Source organism: Sminthopsis crassicaudata, chromosome 2 (genome assembly GCF_048593235.1).
Source record: "Sminthopsis crassicaudata isolate SCR6 chromosome 2, ASM4859323v1, whole genome shotgun sequence".
NCBI classification, from domain to species: domain Eukaryota; kingdom Metazoa; phylum Chordata; class Mammalia; order Dasyuromorphia; family Dasyuridae; genus Sminthopsis; species Sminthopsis crassicaudata.
In genome coordinates, this window is record NC_133618.1 from 385,612,654 (window position 1) to 385,634,195 (window position 21,542).

The following is a 21,542-nucleotide window of genomic DNA, read 5'->3' on the forward strand; positions in this document are numbered from 1 at the left end:
TTGACAAATACATGTTAAATATGTTAAAGTATAAGTTAAATACAATATATGTATACATGTCCAAACAGTTATTTTGCTGTACAAAAAAGAATCGGACTTTGAAACAATGTACAATTAGCCTGTGAAGGAAATCCAAAATGCAGGCGGACAAAATTAGAGGGATTGGGAATTCTATGTATTGGTTTGTAATCAACTCCCAGAGTTCTTTTGCTGGGTGTAGCTGGTTCAGTTCATTACTGTTCTATTGGAACTGATTTGGTTCATCTCATTGTTGAAGATTTGGTTCATCTCATTGTCCATCAGAATTGATCATCATATTGTATTGTTGTTGAAATATATAATGATCTCCTGGTCCTGCTCAGGAAATATAGTTTCTTAAAGGGACCACAACCCACTTCACAGCTATTAGTGTTGTTTCTTTAACTGAGAGAAAGAGATGGACATTTGTTTTCCACAGTTATGAAAATCAAATTGGAGAAATGAAATTTAAATTAGAAAACTGAAACCTTCAAGGACATCAAGGAATAATCAAGGGTGGAATTTATCTTCCCCCCAAAAAAGAAAACTCTTTGGGGACAGGGATTGACTTTTATAATCAGTGGTGGTGGCCCGATATTTGAAAAGAATCTTTTGTCTCTGTCCTTAGACCTCCTCTGTTACCTTTCCACCTTCTAGAATGTAAGATCCTTGGAAGCAGGGACTGGCTATGTAATGAAGGGTGGGGATTCATGTTGTCTGACTTCTACAACATCCAATTAATAAGGAATCAGGGCAGGGACCTGTGCTTCAGAATAGGAAATAAAATGCTGCTTCTGGAGTTTCCAAAGTATGTCTACTCACCTATTCATTCTCACAAAAATGTAAAATAAATCTTTCCTGCATTCATCAATGAATCAGTGAAGTTTTGGGTAAGATATTTTGTTTCTTACATTAAATATCTTTTTTTTTCCTTATTCAATTTAATTTTCAGTTGCAAATTTACTTTTTTCTCTATCCCCCATGTACAGAAAGACTGAGTGAACCTTGGCTGATTGGGAAACGCAGGCCTAGCTGTGCTGCTGAGATATGGCCCTGAGGGAGAAGGAACCAGCAACCTGTGAGTGCAAAAGCAGAGGGGCAGAGACTCTACTGACTGTGGGCACTTGCAGGAACACTTGTGGAGCTCTTAGTTTAGGATTCCTGGTCAGAGTGGAGAGCTGAAGGGAAGTTTGAAGGACCATCTTCCTACCCCACAATTAGAGGTGCTTACACTAATACCTCTTATCTAAAACAAAAAACATGAATCTGAAAACAAAAAAAAAAAAAAAAAAAAAAAAAAAACCACCACTGAAACATATTATGGGAACAGAAAAGATCAGGGTCATCAGAGGAGGACATTTTAATAAAAAATAAAAATCTTCTACCCAAAGAGTAATATGAAATGTCTTCCTGCCCAGAGAAAATTTGAGAAGAAATCAAAAAAGAATTTAAAAATCAAATGAGAGACATTGAGGAAAAACTAAAAACTGAAAAATGAAAACCATCCAAGAAAAACAAGAAACTTAGGGTGGGAAGTTAACCAACTAGACAAGAAGATATAGAGTTTCAAAGATGAAAATAGTAATTTGAAAATTAGAATTGGTCTGATGAAAGTGGTTCTCTTCAATAATGAGATGAACCAAATCAGTTCCATTTGTTCAATAATGAAAAGAACCAGCTACACCCATCAAAAGAACTCTGGGAAATGAGTGTGAGCCACAACATAGCATTTCCATTCCCTGTTTTTGTCTGCTTGCATTTTTTATTTCCTTCTCAGGTTAATTTTACCTTATTCCTTTTTCTTGTGCAGCAAAATAACTATGTGGATATGTATAGATATATTGTATTTAATATATACTTTAACATATTTAACATGTATTGGTCTACCTGACATTTAGGGAAGGGGGTGTGGGGAAGAAGGGGAAAAGTTGGAATAGAAGCTTTTGTAAGAGTCAATGCTGAAAAATTACCCATGCATATATCTTGTAAATAAAAAGCTATAAGAAAAAAAGAAAAATAGAATTGGGGAGTAGGTAAGTGGTACAGTAGATAGAGCACCAGCCCTGAAGTCAGGCGGACTTGAATTAAAATCTGGCCTCAGACACTTAACACTTCTTAGTTGTATGACCCTAGGCAAGTCACTTAACCCCAATTGCCTTAGCCAAAAAAAAAAAAAAAAAAAAAGTAGAATTGAGCAAAGGGAAGCCAGTGAAGCTATGAGGCAATAACAAAACAGATTATAAAAAAGAAAATAGAACAGAATGTGAAACATCTTATAAGAAAAACAATAGATCTGGAGAAGAGTTCAAGAAAATAAAATGTAAAAATAATTGGACTGCCAAAAAGATCTTGACACAATAATGAAGGAAATAATTTGAGAAAATTGTCCTGGAGTGATGTAACATGAGAGGAAAGTAGAAATAGAAAAAAATCCACCAATCACCATCTCAAAAAGATCCTTTGAGTAAAACATATAGGAATAGTATTGCCAAATTTTGAAACCCCCAGGTCAAAAAGAAATTTTTCAAGAAACAAGAATAAAACAATTCAAAGGTGCTGGAGGTACATGTGCGAGACTTAGAAGCAACTACAATAAAAAGCAACAGTTCTTGGAATCATATCTACCAACAATCAAAAGAACTAGGCTTGTAGCCAAAAATATTATATGCAGCAAAATTATCTATAATTTTGAATAAGAAAAAAATCAACATTCATTGAACTTGAAGATTTTCAAGACTTTTTATCAATCAAACCTGAACTTAAAAGAAAATTTAACATATAAGAGTTAATATGAAAGTTCAATTTTAAAGAACTTAACATTGGACACATGGACAAATTGTTTATGTTTTTAACATGGAAAAATATATACTATATGTTTAAGATTCACTTTAACAATAAGGTAGTTTTCAGGTTACTTTTACCTTCTGAATCCAATTCTTACCATGCAGTAAGAAATTCGGTTTTACACACATATATTGTATCTAGGATATACTGTAACACATGTAACATGTATGGGGTTGCCTGTCATCTAGGGGAGGGGGTAGAGGGAGGGAGGGAGGGAGGGGAAAATTCGAAAAAGAAGTGAGTACACAGGATAATGCTGTAAAAAAAATTACCCATGCATATGTAATGTCAAAAAATTATAATTATAAAATTAATTTAAAAGAAGAAAATAATAAATGGGATCACAAAGAGTCAGACATGTCTGAAAAACAACTGAACAATAAAAACTGGCATAGTGGCAAAAAAAAAAAAAAGAAAAAAGAAAAAGAAATGACCAGCAGGATGATTTCAGAAAGGCCTGGAGAGACTTACATGAACTGATGCTGAGTGAAATGAGCAGGACCAAGAGATCATTATATACTTCAACAACAATACTATATGATGATCAATTCTGATGGATGTGGCCCTCTCCAACAATGAGATGAGCCAAATAAATTCCAATAGAGCAGTAATGAACTGAACCAGCTACACCCAGCGAAAGAACTCTGGGAGATGACTATGAACCACTACATAGAATTCCCAATCCCCCTATTTTTGTCCTCCTGCATTTTTTATTTCCTTCACAAGTTAATTGTACACTATTTCAAAGTTCAATTCTTTTTGTACAGCAATTGTATGGACATGTATACATATATTGTATTTAACATATACTTTAACATATCTAACATGTATTGGTCAACCTGACATCTGAGGGAGGGGGGTGGGGGAAAAGAGGGGAAAAATTGGAACAAAAGGTTTTACAATAGTCAATGATGAAAAATTACCCATGCATATATCTTGTAAATAAAAAGCTATAGTAATAAAAAAAAAAGAAAAAAAAAAAACAAAACAATAAGGTAGTTCAAAAGAAAGATTGGCAGTCAAGGTAAACATTGCAATCAGATTATACCAATGAGGTGCAGAGAAAAAACAGATACAGAGACATTAGAGTGGGAAGGAGGGCTCCAATTTCTGAAAAACCTGTTCATATTGACAATGGGTTCAAGAGGCAACACTTCATATACGCCATGAAGGGTATAGCCCCCTCTAAAATCTAGATAGAAATAAGGGAAAAGGGATAGGATGGGGAAGCAAAGGGTCAAGGAAGAAGACAAGAGAGGGATCCTTGGATGAAGGGAGTTTAAGTAATACTAAGCCCAAGTTATGGAGCAGAATTTAATTAAAGAGTCAGCAGGGATAGCAAAGATGTGTGTGTATGGGATGTGAGCTTTTACATATATATATATATATATATATATATATATATATATATATATATTCATATATATACATATATTCATATATATATATATACATATACATAAATATATCTTTTCTTAACTGTAGCTTATTTGAAGATGGGGGAATGAAAGAGAGGGGAAAGAATAAAATAAATAGGTACACAGCAGAGAACCAAAGGACAATTTGCAAGGAAGTTTAAAAAAAATGGACATTCATGGATATAATTTCTTCTACTAATGCATATGCTTCTTGATCTGGTAATTTGTTGTTATATATTTTGAATCTTCTCTGATGTTCTACTGGTTATGTGACAATGTTCTCCTTTGTTTTGCTTTATTGTGTTTTGTATTTTCCTGTTTTTCTTTTTTTTCTTACTTTTTTTCAAATAAAATAAATTAATAAAAAATAACTTTAAAAAAATTTCACAGATTCCAAGCTTAAGAACCACTGCTCCAAAGTCTTATTTAACTTTATAGAAACTGTATGATATTGTTTATAGTCTGCTATTTATTACTTCTGTGACCTTGGGAATATAATTTATTATAACTCATTATTGTCCTTTATACCTCTAAATCCTCTTACCTGTGATCCCACTGCATGATTATGCTTCACAACACAATCACAAATATAATGCATGATTTGACTAATTCCTCTCTCCAACTCTACATTTTAGTTGGTATTTATCTTTATTGGTGATACACACGTAAGCAAGGCCCACAATTTGCTTTTACTTGCTAGAGCATCATCCTGTACTGCTCGAGTTAATATTAACTAGGATTTGTCTATTTCATAACACCACTTAACAGTATAAGTAAGGGACTGGCAGATATAGCACTAGTAATAACAAGAAGTTCCTTTGGAATTTACTGTAAGTCATTCTTTTATTTTTAATTTTGTTTTGAACTTGAGAATATTCAACTTTGTGTCTTTTCTATTGCTGAGGACATGGAGGGTTTTGGTGACCTCTAGGTATTAATCTGAAACATTGGTAACTGCATGTTGAGAAAGGGGGTAGTGGTAATAGAGACCTTTGAAACTCTCTTATATTTATTTGAACTTTTATTTATTTGAACACCAATGAAAACAATTTCAACAAAATGAATATAAAACAATTATCTTTGGAATGGGTCTGAACCTCATTTCATTAGCAAAAATAATACATTATAGAAGTATAATTTGGGAGAGGAGTCATATTTTATTTGACAAATAATCTCATTATCTATTAGAGGAAACCTAAGAATTAAAATTATACTTTACTTTTCAATTATAGCAAAAACTTGGAAGAGAAAGTGAAAGGTGTAGTTTGGGGCAAAAGGGGGAAAATATTAGGGGAAACTAGACAAGGAGGTGACCCAAAACACAGATAAAAATGACAATAGATTTGATATTTATATACTACTTTTTAGTTTACAAAGTGACTTAAACATTTTATCTCTTTTGATCTTCTGACTTGTAAGATAGGTTGAACAATTTAAGGCAAGAAATGAAAAAGAGGCCAAAAGAAAAAAAAAGTGTATACTATTCCAATGGATAATATGCTCACACTAGAATCAAGAAGGCTTGATTTCAAATCTAGCCTTCAAAACTTTCTATCTGTATGACCCTGAACATGTCACCTACTCCCTGTCTGCCTCAGTTTCCTCACCTGCAAAATAAAGTGAATAATACTCACATCCCACAATTGTCATGAAGGTAAGATGAAAGAATATATGTAAACTACTTTGCAAGCAATGAAGCATGCCAAACCATGCCTAAGTACATTTAGAACTTATTTTTAGTCTCAAGACAGGAAGAATTTCCACTTCTCTTATTATTACCCTGTATACAAAAAGTGCTCAGAACCATAAGAGGTACTGTGGAGTCAAGTTCACTAACAATTTTGAGCTAACAAGTTCTTTGAACTTAATCCAGATTCTTCCTCTTCATTAATGAAGTACTAGGACAATACAGGGGTATTAAGTTGATAGGTCCCAACTAAACCACCATGCCTGATATATGGATAAGACATCGAGGTGAAACTTGGTAGAAGGAGGACTCCAATCCTTGCTGATCTATATTATCAAGGAAAACAATGACATTTTATGGTATTCCAGAAAGTGGATTTCAACCTATGGAAAACTTTAGATAGCATGGAGTAATTTTGAGACATTAGGCCTGAACTAAGGTAATTTTGATTTAGCACAAACCTAATAGGGATATTTAAGGTTGGAACTTACTTTCTGGGTCTATGAGAATAAGAATGGCATTTCTATTATGGATTTAAAGTGGGTGTGAGCATTCTAAGACCTCAAGGCAAAAGGAATAAAAAAGAGAAATGTATTTTGGGTTTTGAAAGTAGACCACAGACTGTCATATATCAGAGAGCAGTGATTGCTCTTGATGACTAAGTAAAGTCTGTAGATAGTGCAAACAAGCAAAAGCATTAAGGGAGGTATATAAAGAGAGGGAAAGAAGAAAAGGAAGAAAGAGAATAGGAGGAAAAAGCAGAGACAAGAAATGTGAAGAGAAAGTGGAGGTAGAGAAAAAATCAGAGATAGATGGTAGAAAAGAGGATGATTGACAGGAAGCTATTGTTTCTGTCATAATGTGTTCATAGTTAAAACTGTTACACATGAAAGTGTCATTTTTTAAAATTTTTTTATTCCATTAAATAAGAAAAAACAAGATAGAAAAAAGAAAGAAAAGGAAAATTAAAAACAAAACAAAACAAAACAAAACAAAACATTGTCAGGTATCCTCAGAACATCTGGGAGGATTCAAAATACATAATAATAAATTTCCATTCCAAGAAAGGATATATAATAGTAAAAGAAATTATATTCATAAGTATCCATCTTTGCTTCCTTGTAGATTGTGCTTTTTTTTCTCTGCTGCATACTTTTTATAATTTATTCCTTTTTTCCCTGCTCATCTCCTACCAACCTCCATCCATCCCAAGCAGGCTATAGTTAAGTACAAATTTATATGTGTATGTGTGTGTGTGTATACATATATATGGATATATACATACATACATGTGTATATGTATATATATATATATACATATACTTTCACACTCATCCACAAACCCACATACATAAACATAGATAGAGAAATAGATATACATATATAAAGCTGCATGCATACATAGCTACATATATACTCATATATTTATACACACATGCATTTACCCATATGTAAACATGCATCTAAAACAATATTAGTTTGGCTGATATATAATGTAGATTTTTCTCTTGATTGAATCTTTAAGTATGACTTTGTCTCTATTCTTAAACCTTGATCTAGTGTTATGTATATCTCTTTTTTCCTATCCCTACTAGCTCTTTCACTGTAATTCTGCTCCTTAACTTGCCTTGGTATTACTTTACTTCCCTTCATGCATGGATCCTTCCTTGTCTTCTTCCCCTATTCTTTGCTTCTCCTGGCCCCATCCCTTCCCCCCTTACTTCTCTGTAGATTTTGGAGAGTGCTATATCCTTCATGTAGTATTGCCATTTAATCCATTCCTGATGTTAGTAAATTTTCAGAACTATGAGCCTCCCTCCATCTCTGATTTTTCTATTCATCTGCACCTCATTTGTATAACGTGATTACTATTTTTACCTTTCCCTTGATGGTTTTGCTTTCTAGAGTCAGATCATACTCAATTCTGCCCCAATCTTTCTTTTGAGCTACCAAATTACTGATTCTCAATCGTAAATATATGGTATACATTTCCATGTAAAAAACATAAAAAATTTGTCCATGTTAAGTTCCTTGAAATTAATTTTCTTATATGTTAAATTTTCCATTGAGTTCAGATTTCACTGAAAGTCCTGAAAATCTGCAAATTTTGTGAATGTCCATTTTTTTATTCAATATTGTGAATAATTTTGCTGGATATGATGTTTTTGGCCACAGCCTTGTTCTTTTGACTGCTGATAGATATTATTCCAGGATCTTCAGTCTTTTATTGTGACTGCTGATAAATCCTATACAATTATAATTGTAGCTCCAGCATATTTGAATTTTTTTCTCATTTCTTGAAAGATACCCTTTTTTATCTGGGGGTTTCAAATTTTGGCAATAATATTCCTTTGTGTTTTACACAAATGATCTGTTTGAAGTGGTGATTAGTGGATTTTTTTCCCTATTTCTACTTTTTTCTTCTTTTCTTCAATTATTTATTGCATAATTGTGTAAAGGCTTTTTTTGCCACAGTCTTCAGGTAGTCTAAGTATTCTTGTTTTCTTTTGTTTTTCATATATTTCACATTCTGTTCCATTTTTTCATTCTTTATATTCTGTATTGTTATTTCTTGGTCTTTTATAGTTTTGGCATCTTCCCCTTGCCAAATTTAATTTTCAAAGAGTTATTTTTTGTCTTTAAGAGTCTGTATCTCCTTCACTAGTTGATTAACTTTTTTTCATATTGTTTTTCTTGGATTTTTTTTTTAGTTTTTCCTCAATGTCTCTCATTTGACTTTTTTTTAATTGCTGAGGCAACTGGAGTTAAGTGATTTGCCCAGGGTCACATAGCTGGGAAGTGTTAAGTGTCTGAGACCAGATTTGAACTCAGGTCCTCGTGACTTCAGGGCTGGCACTCTTTCCATTTAGCTACTTCGCTGCCCCTCTTATTTGATCTTTAAATTCCTTTTTGAGTTCCATAAATCCTATCTGGGCAGGAAATTATTTAACATTACTCTTTGGAATAGAAGAAGTGTTTTAACTTCAGTGTCTTCCTCTGAAGATGAACCCCCATCTTCCCTATTCTCATAGTAAGTTTCTTTGGTTGGGGTCTTTCCTTTGCTGGTGAATTTTTTTAATGACAAGTATTAATGTAAGTACTTTTAGTCATGGGATGACAAGATTGTGCCTTTACTTCAGCTCTCCCCTCTGACCTGGAAACCACCAAAACCAAAACCTCTAAACCAAACCAAAAGCTCTACCCTCCTGCAAGTGCCCGCAGCCAACAGCATCCCTACCCCACTGCCTCTGTAGTCACTGAGTGTGTTGGTTCCTTCTCACCCAGGGCCATGTCTCTGCAGCACAGCTGGGCCTGGCATTCCTAATTAGCAGATGTTCATTCAGTCTTCCAAGATTCAGTCCCTTATTGTACACACAATCAGGAAGGTGAAAGTTTCTGTGGTTCCTACTAAGGCTTCACCCAAATCCAGCCATTCTCAAGGCTCCCTACTTGGTATTTTTGAGGAGCTAGCCTGGCAGTATTTTCCCTTCACAATAGTTAAGCTCCATCCTGAAGTCATTCTTTTGATCTTCTCAGAAGACACTTGTTCTTCCCCAGGTCTTCTTGATCTTTCACCAGTCTATGTTCACTCTGAGGCACAAATTTGTTCTGTTTATGGGAGAAATCTGGAGAGCTTGAAATTTACAGGTCTACTCCACCATCTTAAAATCCTCCATTCAATAAATATTATCTTCAACTACAGTTAAGTTCTTTCTTGGTAGACAAGACTTCCAAAGTTGGGCCTAGTCCCAAAAGACCTACAAATGAAGGGAACATTATGACTCCCTAAACTTTTATTTGAGTGCAAATTTCAACTCAATATTAAATAAGTTTATATGTAGGAAGATCCAAAATGAAATAGCATGCTTTGGGAAACAATGAATTCTTCTTTAATGAATGTATTTGATAATCACTTATCAAGGATATTGTAAACAGTTTTATGATTTGAATAGGGGGTAGCCTAAATTAGCACTTTTTTGAGCTTTTGACAGTCTGGTGACAACTAACAGTCACTTCTCAGAATAATATATTTATATGCATAAAGTAAAATACATAGGATTATAAAGAAAACTAATTCTTTTGAAACACAATTATTAAAATTTGTTTTGGTTTTGTTTTTTGGCTTATTTCTTTTCAAAAATCCAGGTGTAGAAGACCTGGACCAAATGAAATCTTAGATCTAACTTCTAACTTTAATTATATTATTTTTATTCTGAGCCATAACAAAAGATTAAAATATCTGTTGATATAATTTTAGACAATTTAACCTCATGAGCTTTAATTTCCTAGTCTAAATTTATTTAGTTAATTGTTTTCCTTAAAGGATCCTTTCCAAAAAAACAATTCTGAAGAAAAAAATCATTGGACTGGTCATTTCTAGTTCCAGCTCTTTTGATAACTCTTTTATTATTTTTTTTGATGAGGCAATAGGGGTTAAGTAACTTGCCCAGAATAACATAACTACTAAGTTGTAAGTATCTGAGACCAGATTTGAACTGAGGCTCCATGGTCAGTGTTCTTTCCACTACACTATGTAAGTGCTCCATGTTTTAATTCTTTTTCTTTTCTTTTGATAATTCTTTTTACAAACTTGGGCAAGTGACTTTATCTCTCTAAAACATTTTACAGGCCTAGATTAAAGCTTTTCTAAGGACCCTTCCACCTCAAGCTTTCACTATACTCCACAGAACAGTCTCCTCCTTCTTTCCCAAAGAAACGTTTAGCACTAAACTATTTCTGACTTTCTTGATTAACTAGAATGATACCAGAATGATATTGAACTATTTTCAAGTTTATTTCGACCAGCGTTACACAAGGGGGTATGATACCTTTGGCTTTAGGTCACATGTAAATATGTGGCAGCTATACTCTCAGTAGTAGTATTTTTGTTTTGTTTTGATTTGGTTTGTTTATTCTCCCACACCAAATTTGACATGGAAAGTTCTAAAAGGGAAAATCCTGTTTTATTTCTGTGGGTCATGACACCAACTTCTTTCCTGTGCTAGTTGAATATCAACCATATTTTACCTGAGAATAGATAGAATCATAGATTTATAGAGCTGGAAGAGACCTTAAAGATCACTGAATGAAAAACTTGCAATTCCATTTTTAGAGGTTCATCTCTTTAGCTTAGATTTTTATCCCTTGCTCATTAAAAATCCATTGTGAGATAGGGGGATGGTTGGGGGAACCATATAAGTTATTTCCAATTATTTGAACTCCAATGAATGTGAATCCTCTGAGAGTACAAATAAACATAGGAGAGAAAACAAGGAAGAGGTCAGTGTACTCTGAAGTATAAAGAACAGAATAAAAGATAAGCTTTCCTGAGTAGCAATGTCACAGTTTCATTTCATTGTTAACCCTTACCCTGATTTCTATCCTCTAACCAGTGTTTTAACTAGGAATTTTGGCACTTGGGGCAACTGTGACACAAAGGGAAGTGTGAGAAAAATCTCCTGTGCTATGATTTATACTCTTTTTTCATTCTGAGTCCTAGTGATTCAGAGTCTCAAGCTGCCCAAGCAGCTTTTCCCATTGCTACCAGGCCCTAATTTCTGATCCTCAACCATTTCCTTTTCCTAGAATCTTCTGGAAGTCCTGCTATATTGTGAGTGAAATTTTCTTTATCTTAAGCCATGATCTCACACTATACATCTTCTGGCACTTATAGACATTTGAATCCAGAAGAATGCTAGTAAATGTTTAACAATCAGCTCTTGGGGGCAGAAGGATATATACTTAGGACACACTGTTAAGTATCTTATGAGTATTTCTCAATCTCTTTCACAAAGCTAGATAATCAACAAAACAGTAAACCAGTCCCTGATTTGTAGCATTTGCTGATTTCTAAGGTATAAATGCTCACATTGCAAATTTAACAATTGGCTCTTGCTAACAGATGAGCCAGATCTAGCATGCCACTTCCTGACTCTACCTGAAAGATATTACATCCCTGACCACTCTATCTGGAAATATGTGTTCTTTCTCTCAAGTATCTTGATCCACTGGGTCAGGAATAGGAGCATAATAAATATAACTTGATCTTCACTGGCAATTCCAGATTCTCCCTCTACTTTTCTCCCTTAGCAAGCTTTCTTCCTCTAATGGCATACTATATATTTATATACATACAATAGTCCTAGGGGGTGGTATCAACCAACCCCCTTTGCACGATCAGCAGTGCCTCCAATTTTCCATTCTATCTTATCTTTTGTTCTGGGAGTGTTACTTCAATAGACATATTGATATTTTCTAAAACACTCTAGTCTCTGCCCAAAATGTACCCTGTGGAACACTTCAGCTCACTACATAGTTCTCCATTTATTAAAGCAGCTGGCACAGGTTATAGAGCATTAAGGCTGGATTCAAGAACATATGAGTTTAAATATAGCTTCAAATACTTACTAACTATAAATGGGCAAGTCACTTAACCTCATTTTTCTCCAGTTACCTCAACTGTAAAACGGTGATAAATAACAGCAAGATTGTTGTGAGGATCAAATGAGATATTTGTAAAACACATAGCATTGTTCCTGGCTTCTAGAAGGCACTAAATAAATGTTCATTTGTATCACTTTCCTCTCCACCCTCATTTCCAGGCTGGACCTCTCTTTACCACAGGCAACTAGATGATGGAGGGGATAAAGCACTGGTCCTGGAGTCTGAAAGCTCTGAATTTAAATTCAGCCTCAGTGCCTCACTAGCTATGTGAGTCATTTAACCCCTATTTGAGTTGATTCCCTATCTATAAAATGAGGACACAATGGAGAAGGAACGGTCAAACCACTCCAGTATCTTTGCCAAATAAAATCTCATGGATAAATCCATAGAGTCACAAAACAAATAAATAACTTAACAATTTTTCTTTACCACAGGTTCTAGCCTACAGAAAAGTTTGAGAAACTTGGTAGCTCACAACTTTGAGGGAAGGAAAGTCCCTGGCATAAGTGAGGCAGAGGTTTCAAAAGGAAGATATAACCTAAGATACTATCTCTTCTTCCCAAACTTGCCTTCTTGAATTGTTTTCTCCTATGCTTTGAGGTGGCTCCTTCACTGCCTAATTGACATGAGGAGAGGGATCTCCAGCCTAATGCTGGTCCTTTAGCCAGTTATGGATGGCAACAGAGCCTGGACTTGGAATCAAAGGAAGTAGTTCCAAGCCTCAGCTTTATCACTTACTATTTTTTGCCTATATGTCTTTGATTATGAACTATATAATAAAATGATTGAACTCTGTGACAACTAAGGTCCCTTCCCATGATCTCTTTGGGCCATCATATCCCTGCTCACCTGGGCTATCTTGGCCTCTGTTTGGAGGCAGCTAAGTAACATAGTAGATAGAGTACCAGACCTAGATCTGGGAAGATCTGAGTTCAGACTTGAACTCAGACACTTACTAGCTATGTAACCTTGTTTGCCTTAATTTCCTCATCTATAAAATGAACTGGAAAAGGAAATGGAAAACCATGGCAATATTCTTGCCAAGAAAATCCCAAAGAAGGGTCATGAAGAGTCAGACATGATTGAAAATGGCCAAACAACGAATAAAAGGCCTCTGTGCAGCACCTGATTAAGAAGTGTCTTTCTTCATTTCCCAGAAAAGCCCAGCCTCTATTTCCTGGCAACTGGAAGACAAAGAAATGTCACATATTTGTCTCCATTCTTTTTTGCCCCAAAATTCCCTAGAGTTGATTCTGGTTCCCAGGAGTTTGTTGGATCTCTCTCATATGGGCTTTCAATATAAGCATTTAAACCTTGGAAATTTGTAAATGAAACAAGTCACAAGTACATTTATTATTTTATACATTGTCTAGACTTAAAAATTGATGTAGAAATTTGTAAATGAAACAAGGTACAGGTAGATTTATTATTTTATAGATTGTCCAGACTTAAAAATTGATGTAGAAAATATTAATAATGCAGTTTAAATTTTAAAATGCGTTTTGCATTCATTTTTTTCAGTGACAATTATTAAATATTTTATTATTAAACAAAATCCTCAACCTCCTCCAAAACCTTCTACCCCAGTTCCCAAAGGGTATGAGATAGTAAGATATGACTCCAAACCACAACAGGAAAGAAGAACTGCCCCCTCAGATTTTGGTGTCAAAGAGAAAGCCTTAATCGTTCTACCCTAAGTGCATCTGAGCCTCCATCTCTTCTCTTGAAAATTAATTATTCACTATTTCAAATACTGTAATTTCTCCTCTTGCGCTCAATGGTGATCAATAAATACAAAAAAAAAAAATGCATGCATTTACATTGCACAAAATTCAGTTACAAACCTCATGTTACATAAGTCAGACATTTTAACAAATATCATAATATTATTTTTTGGCTTATTTTAGAAATGTTCCAAAGGAAAATGCAGCTGCCCCTCTACCTGCTCCTGCTAGTGGCCTGGATTCCAAAAGCTATTTTCTGCCAAGAGCAATCTGATACTGAAGAGCAGAGTGCCCATGGACTGGCCTATCACAAAATAAGGTCAGCAAATTCAGAATTTGCTGGACGATTGTTAAAGTTCTTAGTTTCTGAAAATCCTCACAAGAATGTCTTCTTCTCTCCCTTGAGCATTGCCACTGCCTTTGCCATGCTCTCCCTAGGGGCTAAAACATCTACTCTAACTAACCTTTTGGAAGGGTTGGGTTTTAATCTCACAGAGCTTCAAGAAAGGGAGATCCACAAAGGTTTCCAAGATCTTGTCTACCTACTAAACACAACAAAGGGCAAAATTCAACTGGAAAGTGGCAATGGCCTCTTCATTGATAATCAGCTTCAACCACTCCAAGGATTCTTAGATGATGTCAAGAACTTATATGGAGCTGAAGTATTTGCTGCAAACTTCAAAGATTCTGAAGGTGTTAAGAAGCAGATTAATGATTATGTTGATAAGAAAACATATGGAAAAATTCCAGAATTACTCAAGTCTAGTCTAGATCCCAACACAGTAATGTTTCTCATAAACTACATATTTTTTAAGGGTAAGACTTCTTGTATGCAAAAGTATGTTCTTCTTGTTCCCAATTTTGAATATGTCTGAATCTCAATTTATATAATATATCTCTGTTCTTGAAAATTGCACATAAATCAAATGATTACAAATCAAATTTTCCTATTAATTCATGTTATCTTTAAGCAATAATGTATTTTTTTAATTTTATATCAACTATTTTAGTTATTTCTTAACTTAAAAATATGTTGCCAAGTTGACTCTACTGGGAAAGGACACCTAATGCTTTTACTTAAGTTTCTCAGTCTATCTGATAACCTTCCCTTCATTCAGGAATTACAGAATGATGTGTTTAACAAAATACTGATTTTGGACAGAGATAATCTGGGTTTAAATTCTAGCAATGATGCATTCTACTTGCAATGACTACGAGGGAAAGTAATTTGCCCAACTTAGAACAAATGCCTTTGTAAAGCAGAAAATCCTCTGTGCAAAATGAATAGTCATTGATCTTTGTAATTAGTTGAAGCTTGGAGGGGACTTTGTTTTTAGCTGTAATAAAGACTTGGAAGTATAATAAGGTAGGTATAAAAGTAGCCCATCCCATAATTCTGAGGAAACTGGAGTTCTTTGTGGGTAGTAAGAAGATGGTCATAGTTAGGCGATCACTCCCTCAATATCCTATTTTCAAAAGGGCACTGGGTATGCAGTTTTATCTACTTATTTTACATCAGCTATTTGAAGTATAGAGAAATGATTCTTTGTGAAGTTCAGGGAAAAAAATCTACTTTCCCTGGTCAAATTAAAAAGTTTCTGACTCATGCATTAGATGAAATTTCATTAAGTGAGTCTATTCTTACCAGTTTCTGGGGGTGAAATCTCTAGGAATAAAGAGAAGGATTGAGGAGCTAGTTCCCCCACACACATCTCTCAAGTCTTAGTTTGGAAGGCTTCCCCCCATATTTCTGCCCATGAAAATTCTATTCCTTCTTTAAGAACCATTTCAAATGCCATCATTTCCAGGAAACTTTCTTTGATGAATGCAATATAAATTAGGGACCTCAAAGAGTTTTTTCATTACTCATCTATGCTCTTATTGAGACATTTTTCATGTAGTTATTTCTATGGATAGGTATGCCCTGTCTATTCTATTAGATTGTAATGTCCATGAGGTATTTCATTTCCCACAGGATCTAACACAAGGTTAACAAAATGTATTCTTTGAATTTAGTTGAATGCTAATTGAATGTTCCAGCACTCAACATTCCCAGTTCACAAAGTTACACAATAATTTATTCTTTGTTTTTTTCTGTAGGAAATTGGAAAACATCTTTTAATCCCACCCTTACTGAGCTGCAGAATTTTTATGTAGATAAGAACACAACAATACAAGTGCCAATGATGATGAAAAAGGAAAGACTGTACTACAGCCGTGAGGATGAATTGTTCTCTTCAATGGTTGTCCTGCCCTATGAGGGGAATGCCTGGTTAATTTTAATTCTACCAGATGAAGGCAAATTAGAGCAGGCACTGGATTCTATAATCACTGAAAGAGTACTATCTAGATTTACAAAAAAAAGGTATGGTAGTAGGATTGCTAATAGTTAACAACTATAATCAAGCAAAGAAATCACAAGTTAAGTTGTAAATGTTTATTTCATGCCAAACATAATGATAAATATTAAGGTTACAATGAAACAAAAAAACAAGTCTCAGTCCTCATATTGTAGAAACAACATAAAACCAATTATGTTTGTATGAGATATACATAGTATAAATATATGTAAAATGAGATCATACATGATCTTTCTAAGGCTTTGTAAACCTTAAAGTACTAAAGTAAAAAAATAGAAACTATTATTAATCCATGTGAAAAAGGAAAAGTTGCAAATTGCAAGAATTTAAGAGGCACCAATTAAAAAAGTATTTTGTGACTGAGACACTGTTCATCATGAGCATTTTTTTTTAATTTCTACAAGGGGCTTAATTTGGATTTAATGTAGATGCTTCTAATCAGTCAAATTGTGGCTATTAAATGTTTCTTTATGACCAGTAAAGCTCTGGGAGCTAGGTTTAGGCTCAAATTTCCAAACAAATAGATCTGTCCAAAAGGCTGCTCCAGGAGACTGTGTGCTGGTTCCCCACCACAGGAAATCTTCAAGAAGTCCCTAGGAAACCAGATAATTACAGGATCTGAAAAATGGAAAGACTTCAAAGGCCATCTAGTCCAATTAATTCTGAATATGAATTGCCCTTCAATGGCCCAAAGAATTGGACACTGACAGAGCAAGAGTTTTTAATCTTTTTATTTTCAATTCCTGTAGTCTTTTGGGCTGTGTAGTAAAGGCTACAGACTTCTCAGAATAACATTTTTAAATGACTTTTTAAAGCTGCTTTAAATGCTTAAAACATGCTTAAATGCTTCAAATAAAATAAAAGTGATTGAATTAGAAAGAAAACAAATTCTATTGAAATAATTTTAAAATACATGTTAAACAAGTTCACCAATTACAAACACAAACACACCGCTAAAATCCTACAGTGGTCCTACCCCCTTGTTGGGTATGACCTCTAGAAGGTAGTAGAGAGGATTTCAGTCAAGGTACATGTTGGATTAACATAACTTCTGAAGTTCCTTTTAATTCTGACATTCTCTGATGCTTTGAGAAATGGAAATAAAAGACCATTTACATTTTCATTTCATTTACAGGTGAAGATCTGTAAAGAGCTTATAATCTTGGTGGTGTTGTTCAGTCATTTTTCAGTCAAGTCCAACATCTCTGTGATCTCATTTGGAGTTGGCAAACATACTGGACTGCTTTCCTTCTCCAGCTCATTTTTATAGATGAGGAAACTGAGACAACCAAGGTTAAGTGACTTGCCCAGAGTCACACAGCTAGGAAGTGTCAGAGACCAAACTTGAACTCAGGTCTTTCTGACTCCAAGAACAGGGCTTTATTCATTGTGCCACCCAGCTGCCCATAATGTTTGTATAATGTTTATATATTTCCTAGCTCTTCTCAGTCAGGCATACAGATTTTTTCCTATTGTCCTTCGGGACTGAAGATAATATGATATTTGACCAGAATTGTAACAGAAAATATTTTGTCTTTCTCTGTATTTCTTCCTGGGACAACAGTACCATGAGCAATAATGACTTAAATTGTTAGTAAAGTCCATTATATGAGCTTCTAGGTGGTGCCATTAGTGCATGGAGGGATGGGTTTGAAGTTAGTAACATTCATCTTCCTGAATTCAAATTCTATCTCAAACACTTATTAGCTGTGTGACCCTGGGCAAATCACTTAATCCTACTTTCCTATTTCCTCACCTGTAAAATGAACTGGAGGAAGAAATGGCAAAACCTCTCCAATATTCTTGCCCCCCTACAAAAAAAAAAAAAAAAATGGGATCACAAAAAGTCGGAAGAACAAAAAAGTCCATTGCTTTGGGGAGCTGAATCATTTAGCAAACAGTGAGTAGCAAATTTGAGTTTCTTCTGGATCTCTTTTCCAACAGGAAGGTGACTATTTATCTGCCCAGAATCTCAATCTCCACCACTTATAATCTTGAAGAAGTGCTTCCCAAAATTGGTTTACAAGATGTGTTCACTAATGATGCAGACCTCTCAGGTATTTCCACACAATTCAAACTACGAGTTTCCAAGGTGAGTCAACTCTGCAGACTTTATTTCTGAGGTGTGCTCTATCCCTGATGGAAAAGATCAATTTTTTAAAAATAAAAAATGCAGAAAAAGAGCTTACATGTATAATAGGATTTGGCAGTGGTTTGAATATGTGTATATCATTTTAGCACAACTCGTTTAAATTCCTCTGATAAAAGTCTAGTTTATGTAGATGATCCTAGATTCTTAAAAGATATGCCAGAAGAATACAAGCTCTCACAAGTTCCACAAAGCTGGAAAATAACAAATATAGACATGGTAATACTAATCATCAACAAGACATGTATGTCTCTCATATGAAAAGAACAGTTAAGTGGCACAGTGGATAGAGTCAGGAAAATTCATCTTCATGAATTTAAATCTCATATCAGATACTTATTAGCTATATGACCCTTTTGGCCTCAATTTTCTCATCTGTAAAATGAACTGGAAAAAGAAATAGCAAACTCTTCCAGCCTCTTTACCAAGAAAACCCAAATTAGGTCAAAAAGAGTCAAAAATGATTTGAAAATAACAGGAAATTTGTTAAATCAAGATGCATCTGCAGGATTAAAAATTCAAAGCTTCAAGATCAGTATCCACATTTTTTTGTATCATGTATCTTTATAACTCATCTGATGAAGCCTATGAACTCCTCAAAATAATGTTTTCAAGTGCATAAAATAGCATACATTGAATTGCAAAGGAAAGCAATTACATTGAAAGAGAGTTATCAAACCATTTTTTAAAAAACAGATTCATTAGATTGGGAACCTCTATAGAGACAGTATATGTGTGCGGGGGTGGGGAGAGGGAAGGGTTTATACACTTTGTGTGTACTATGTTTGTAAAGCAGGTACAATTTTAAAATATAGCCTAAAGAAATCAAATGTCTTATACATTCTCTACTTTTAGTTCTAGGTTACCTTGGACTTAACCAAAGTTAAGTCTTAAGTGTTCACACTGAGACAGTGTGGTCACCATTAGTCTTAAGTGTTGACACAAGCAAAAGGAAAAAAAAATGAACTAAATGATTTCTATAGTTCATTAGATTCTATCTCAATATACTTCTTGTTCTACTCTAAAGTACAACTTCCTGCTTTTCTCTTTTTCTTTATATCACTTGTTTCTTGGAAATAAAGTTTAGGACTAAACTTCCACATACTATGAAATAGAAAATTGTTGTCTTTTCTGGCCCTAGCTTTCCCATAATAGACTTGTTCCCTTCTCTGTGATTCCTCCAGTATCATTTAAATATCCAGGCCTCCAATACTTTCTTTCCTCATCTCAATCTCCAGGCATTGCTTAAATTCACCTTAAATTAATCCTAAGAAGATTTTACATTTTCAAATCTCACCTTCAAAGATGCAATGTATTTTTATTGTTAAGTCATTTCAGTTATGTCTTACTCTTCATGACTCCATTTGGAGTTTTCTTGACAAAGATATTGGAGTGTTTTACCATTTTCTTCTCCAGCTCATTTTACAGATGATGAAATGGAGGCAAACTGTTAAGTGACTTGTGCAAGGTCACAGAACTAGTAAGTGTCTAAGGCTGGATTTGAATTCAGGAAGATGAATCTTCCTGACTCTAGACCTGGACTTCCATGCACTGCAGCACCACCTACATGTGCAGTGAATGGTTTTGTTCAAATGACTTTACCTTCTAAGGCCCTCTGTGTCCAAAATAAGAGACCCAAGCCACATATTCTTTTGGGTCCCTTCTATTTATACCTCCTATGAATTTCAAGTCTATGGGAGTAAGCTTATGAAGACTTATTACATATTCTGGAAATTGAAATAAACTCAGCCTCTCCTATTCTGCCCTTGTATAAGTATTCTGTTGGAAGTTTGCTTTCAGCTATTCCAGGTTATTATTACCCAGAGTGACAATGTGTATCTTTCTCCTACTAGGTATTACATAAGGCGGCATTTGAAGTAAGCGAGAATGGCACCGTGGCAGCTGCTGCCACAGGCATAGGAATCCAGCGTTACATAGCCTTTCACCCTATCATCATGAATTTCAACAGGCCCTTCATTGTATCCCTTATGGATACAAACATTCACCAGCACTTATTTGTAGGGAAAATTGTCAATCCCATAGCCAAATATTGATGGATTAAAGTTAGCTATGACTCAGAAGCTACTGTTGCAATAAATAAAAATAATAACTACAAACCAAGATGAATAGTCTGTGTTTTAGTATAGTCTATAAAGGATCTTCAACTAATCAATCGAAAAGCATTTATTAAATATCTACTGTGTGTTATGTCAAGCACTGAGAAAGGAAAGGAGAAGTATTTTTAAAACTCATATTCTTTTTATTAATTTTTTTTATTATTAGTTCCACATTCTCTCTCTCTTTCCCTTCTATTAGTTATACATATGAAATCATATAAAACATTTACACATTAGTTGTTACAAAAAATTTTTAAAGCATAAAAAAATTTAAAAATAAAAGATGCTTCAATCTACACTCAGAATTTATTAGTTTTTTCTTTCAAGGTTGATAGCATTTTTCATCATGTGTACTTTGGAACTGTCAAGGATCATTGTATTGTTTGCAGGTAGCTAGGCAATGCATGCATAGAACTCTTCCTGGGTTCAGATATGGCATCAGATACTCACCAGTTGTGTGATCCCCCAGTGTAGTGGAGCAGGCAGACACTAATACCAGCACCTACCATGTGCATCAGCATAGTCAGGGGAATGGGCCAACTTCAACTCTGAGAACTACCATGTGATTCAATATAACTAATAATTCACCAACACTAGTAGCATCAGGTAAGCTGTCAGACTCCTACTGCCTTCATCAGCCATGCTACACCTTAACCCCTAGTGCAACACCAGATACAAGGGTCACTCATGGGCATCAAGGCAACAGCAGTGCAGCACCAGATAAACAGCCAGGGACTGCAGCCCCTGGTACAGAAGCTTGAACAATGCCCCTTTCACCTAG

At 34.6% G+C, this 21,542-nt stretch overlaps 1 protein-coding gene across 1 annotated transcript; it reads left to right on the forward strand.

Moving 5' to 3' along the window:
- Positions 1 to 5,015: 5,015 nt before the first annotated feature.
- On the forward strand, positions 5,016 to 20,765 carry LOC141556735 (alpha-1-antiproteinase 2-like). The gene is made up of 5 exons (XM_074291394.1): positions 5,016 to 5,110; positions 14,319 to 14,951; positions 16,236 to 16,500; positions 18,440 to 18,587; positions 20,498 to 20,765. The coding sequence occupies exons 2-5, from the start codon at positions 14,321 to 14,323 to the stop codon at positions 20,696 to 20,698; spliced, it is 1,245 nt and encodes a 414-aa protein (XP_074147495.1). The 5' UTR covers positions 5,016 to 5,110; positions 14,319 to 14,320; the 3' UTR covers positions 20,699 to 20,765.
- Positions 20,766 to 21,542: the final 777 nt, after the last annotated feature.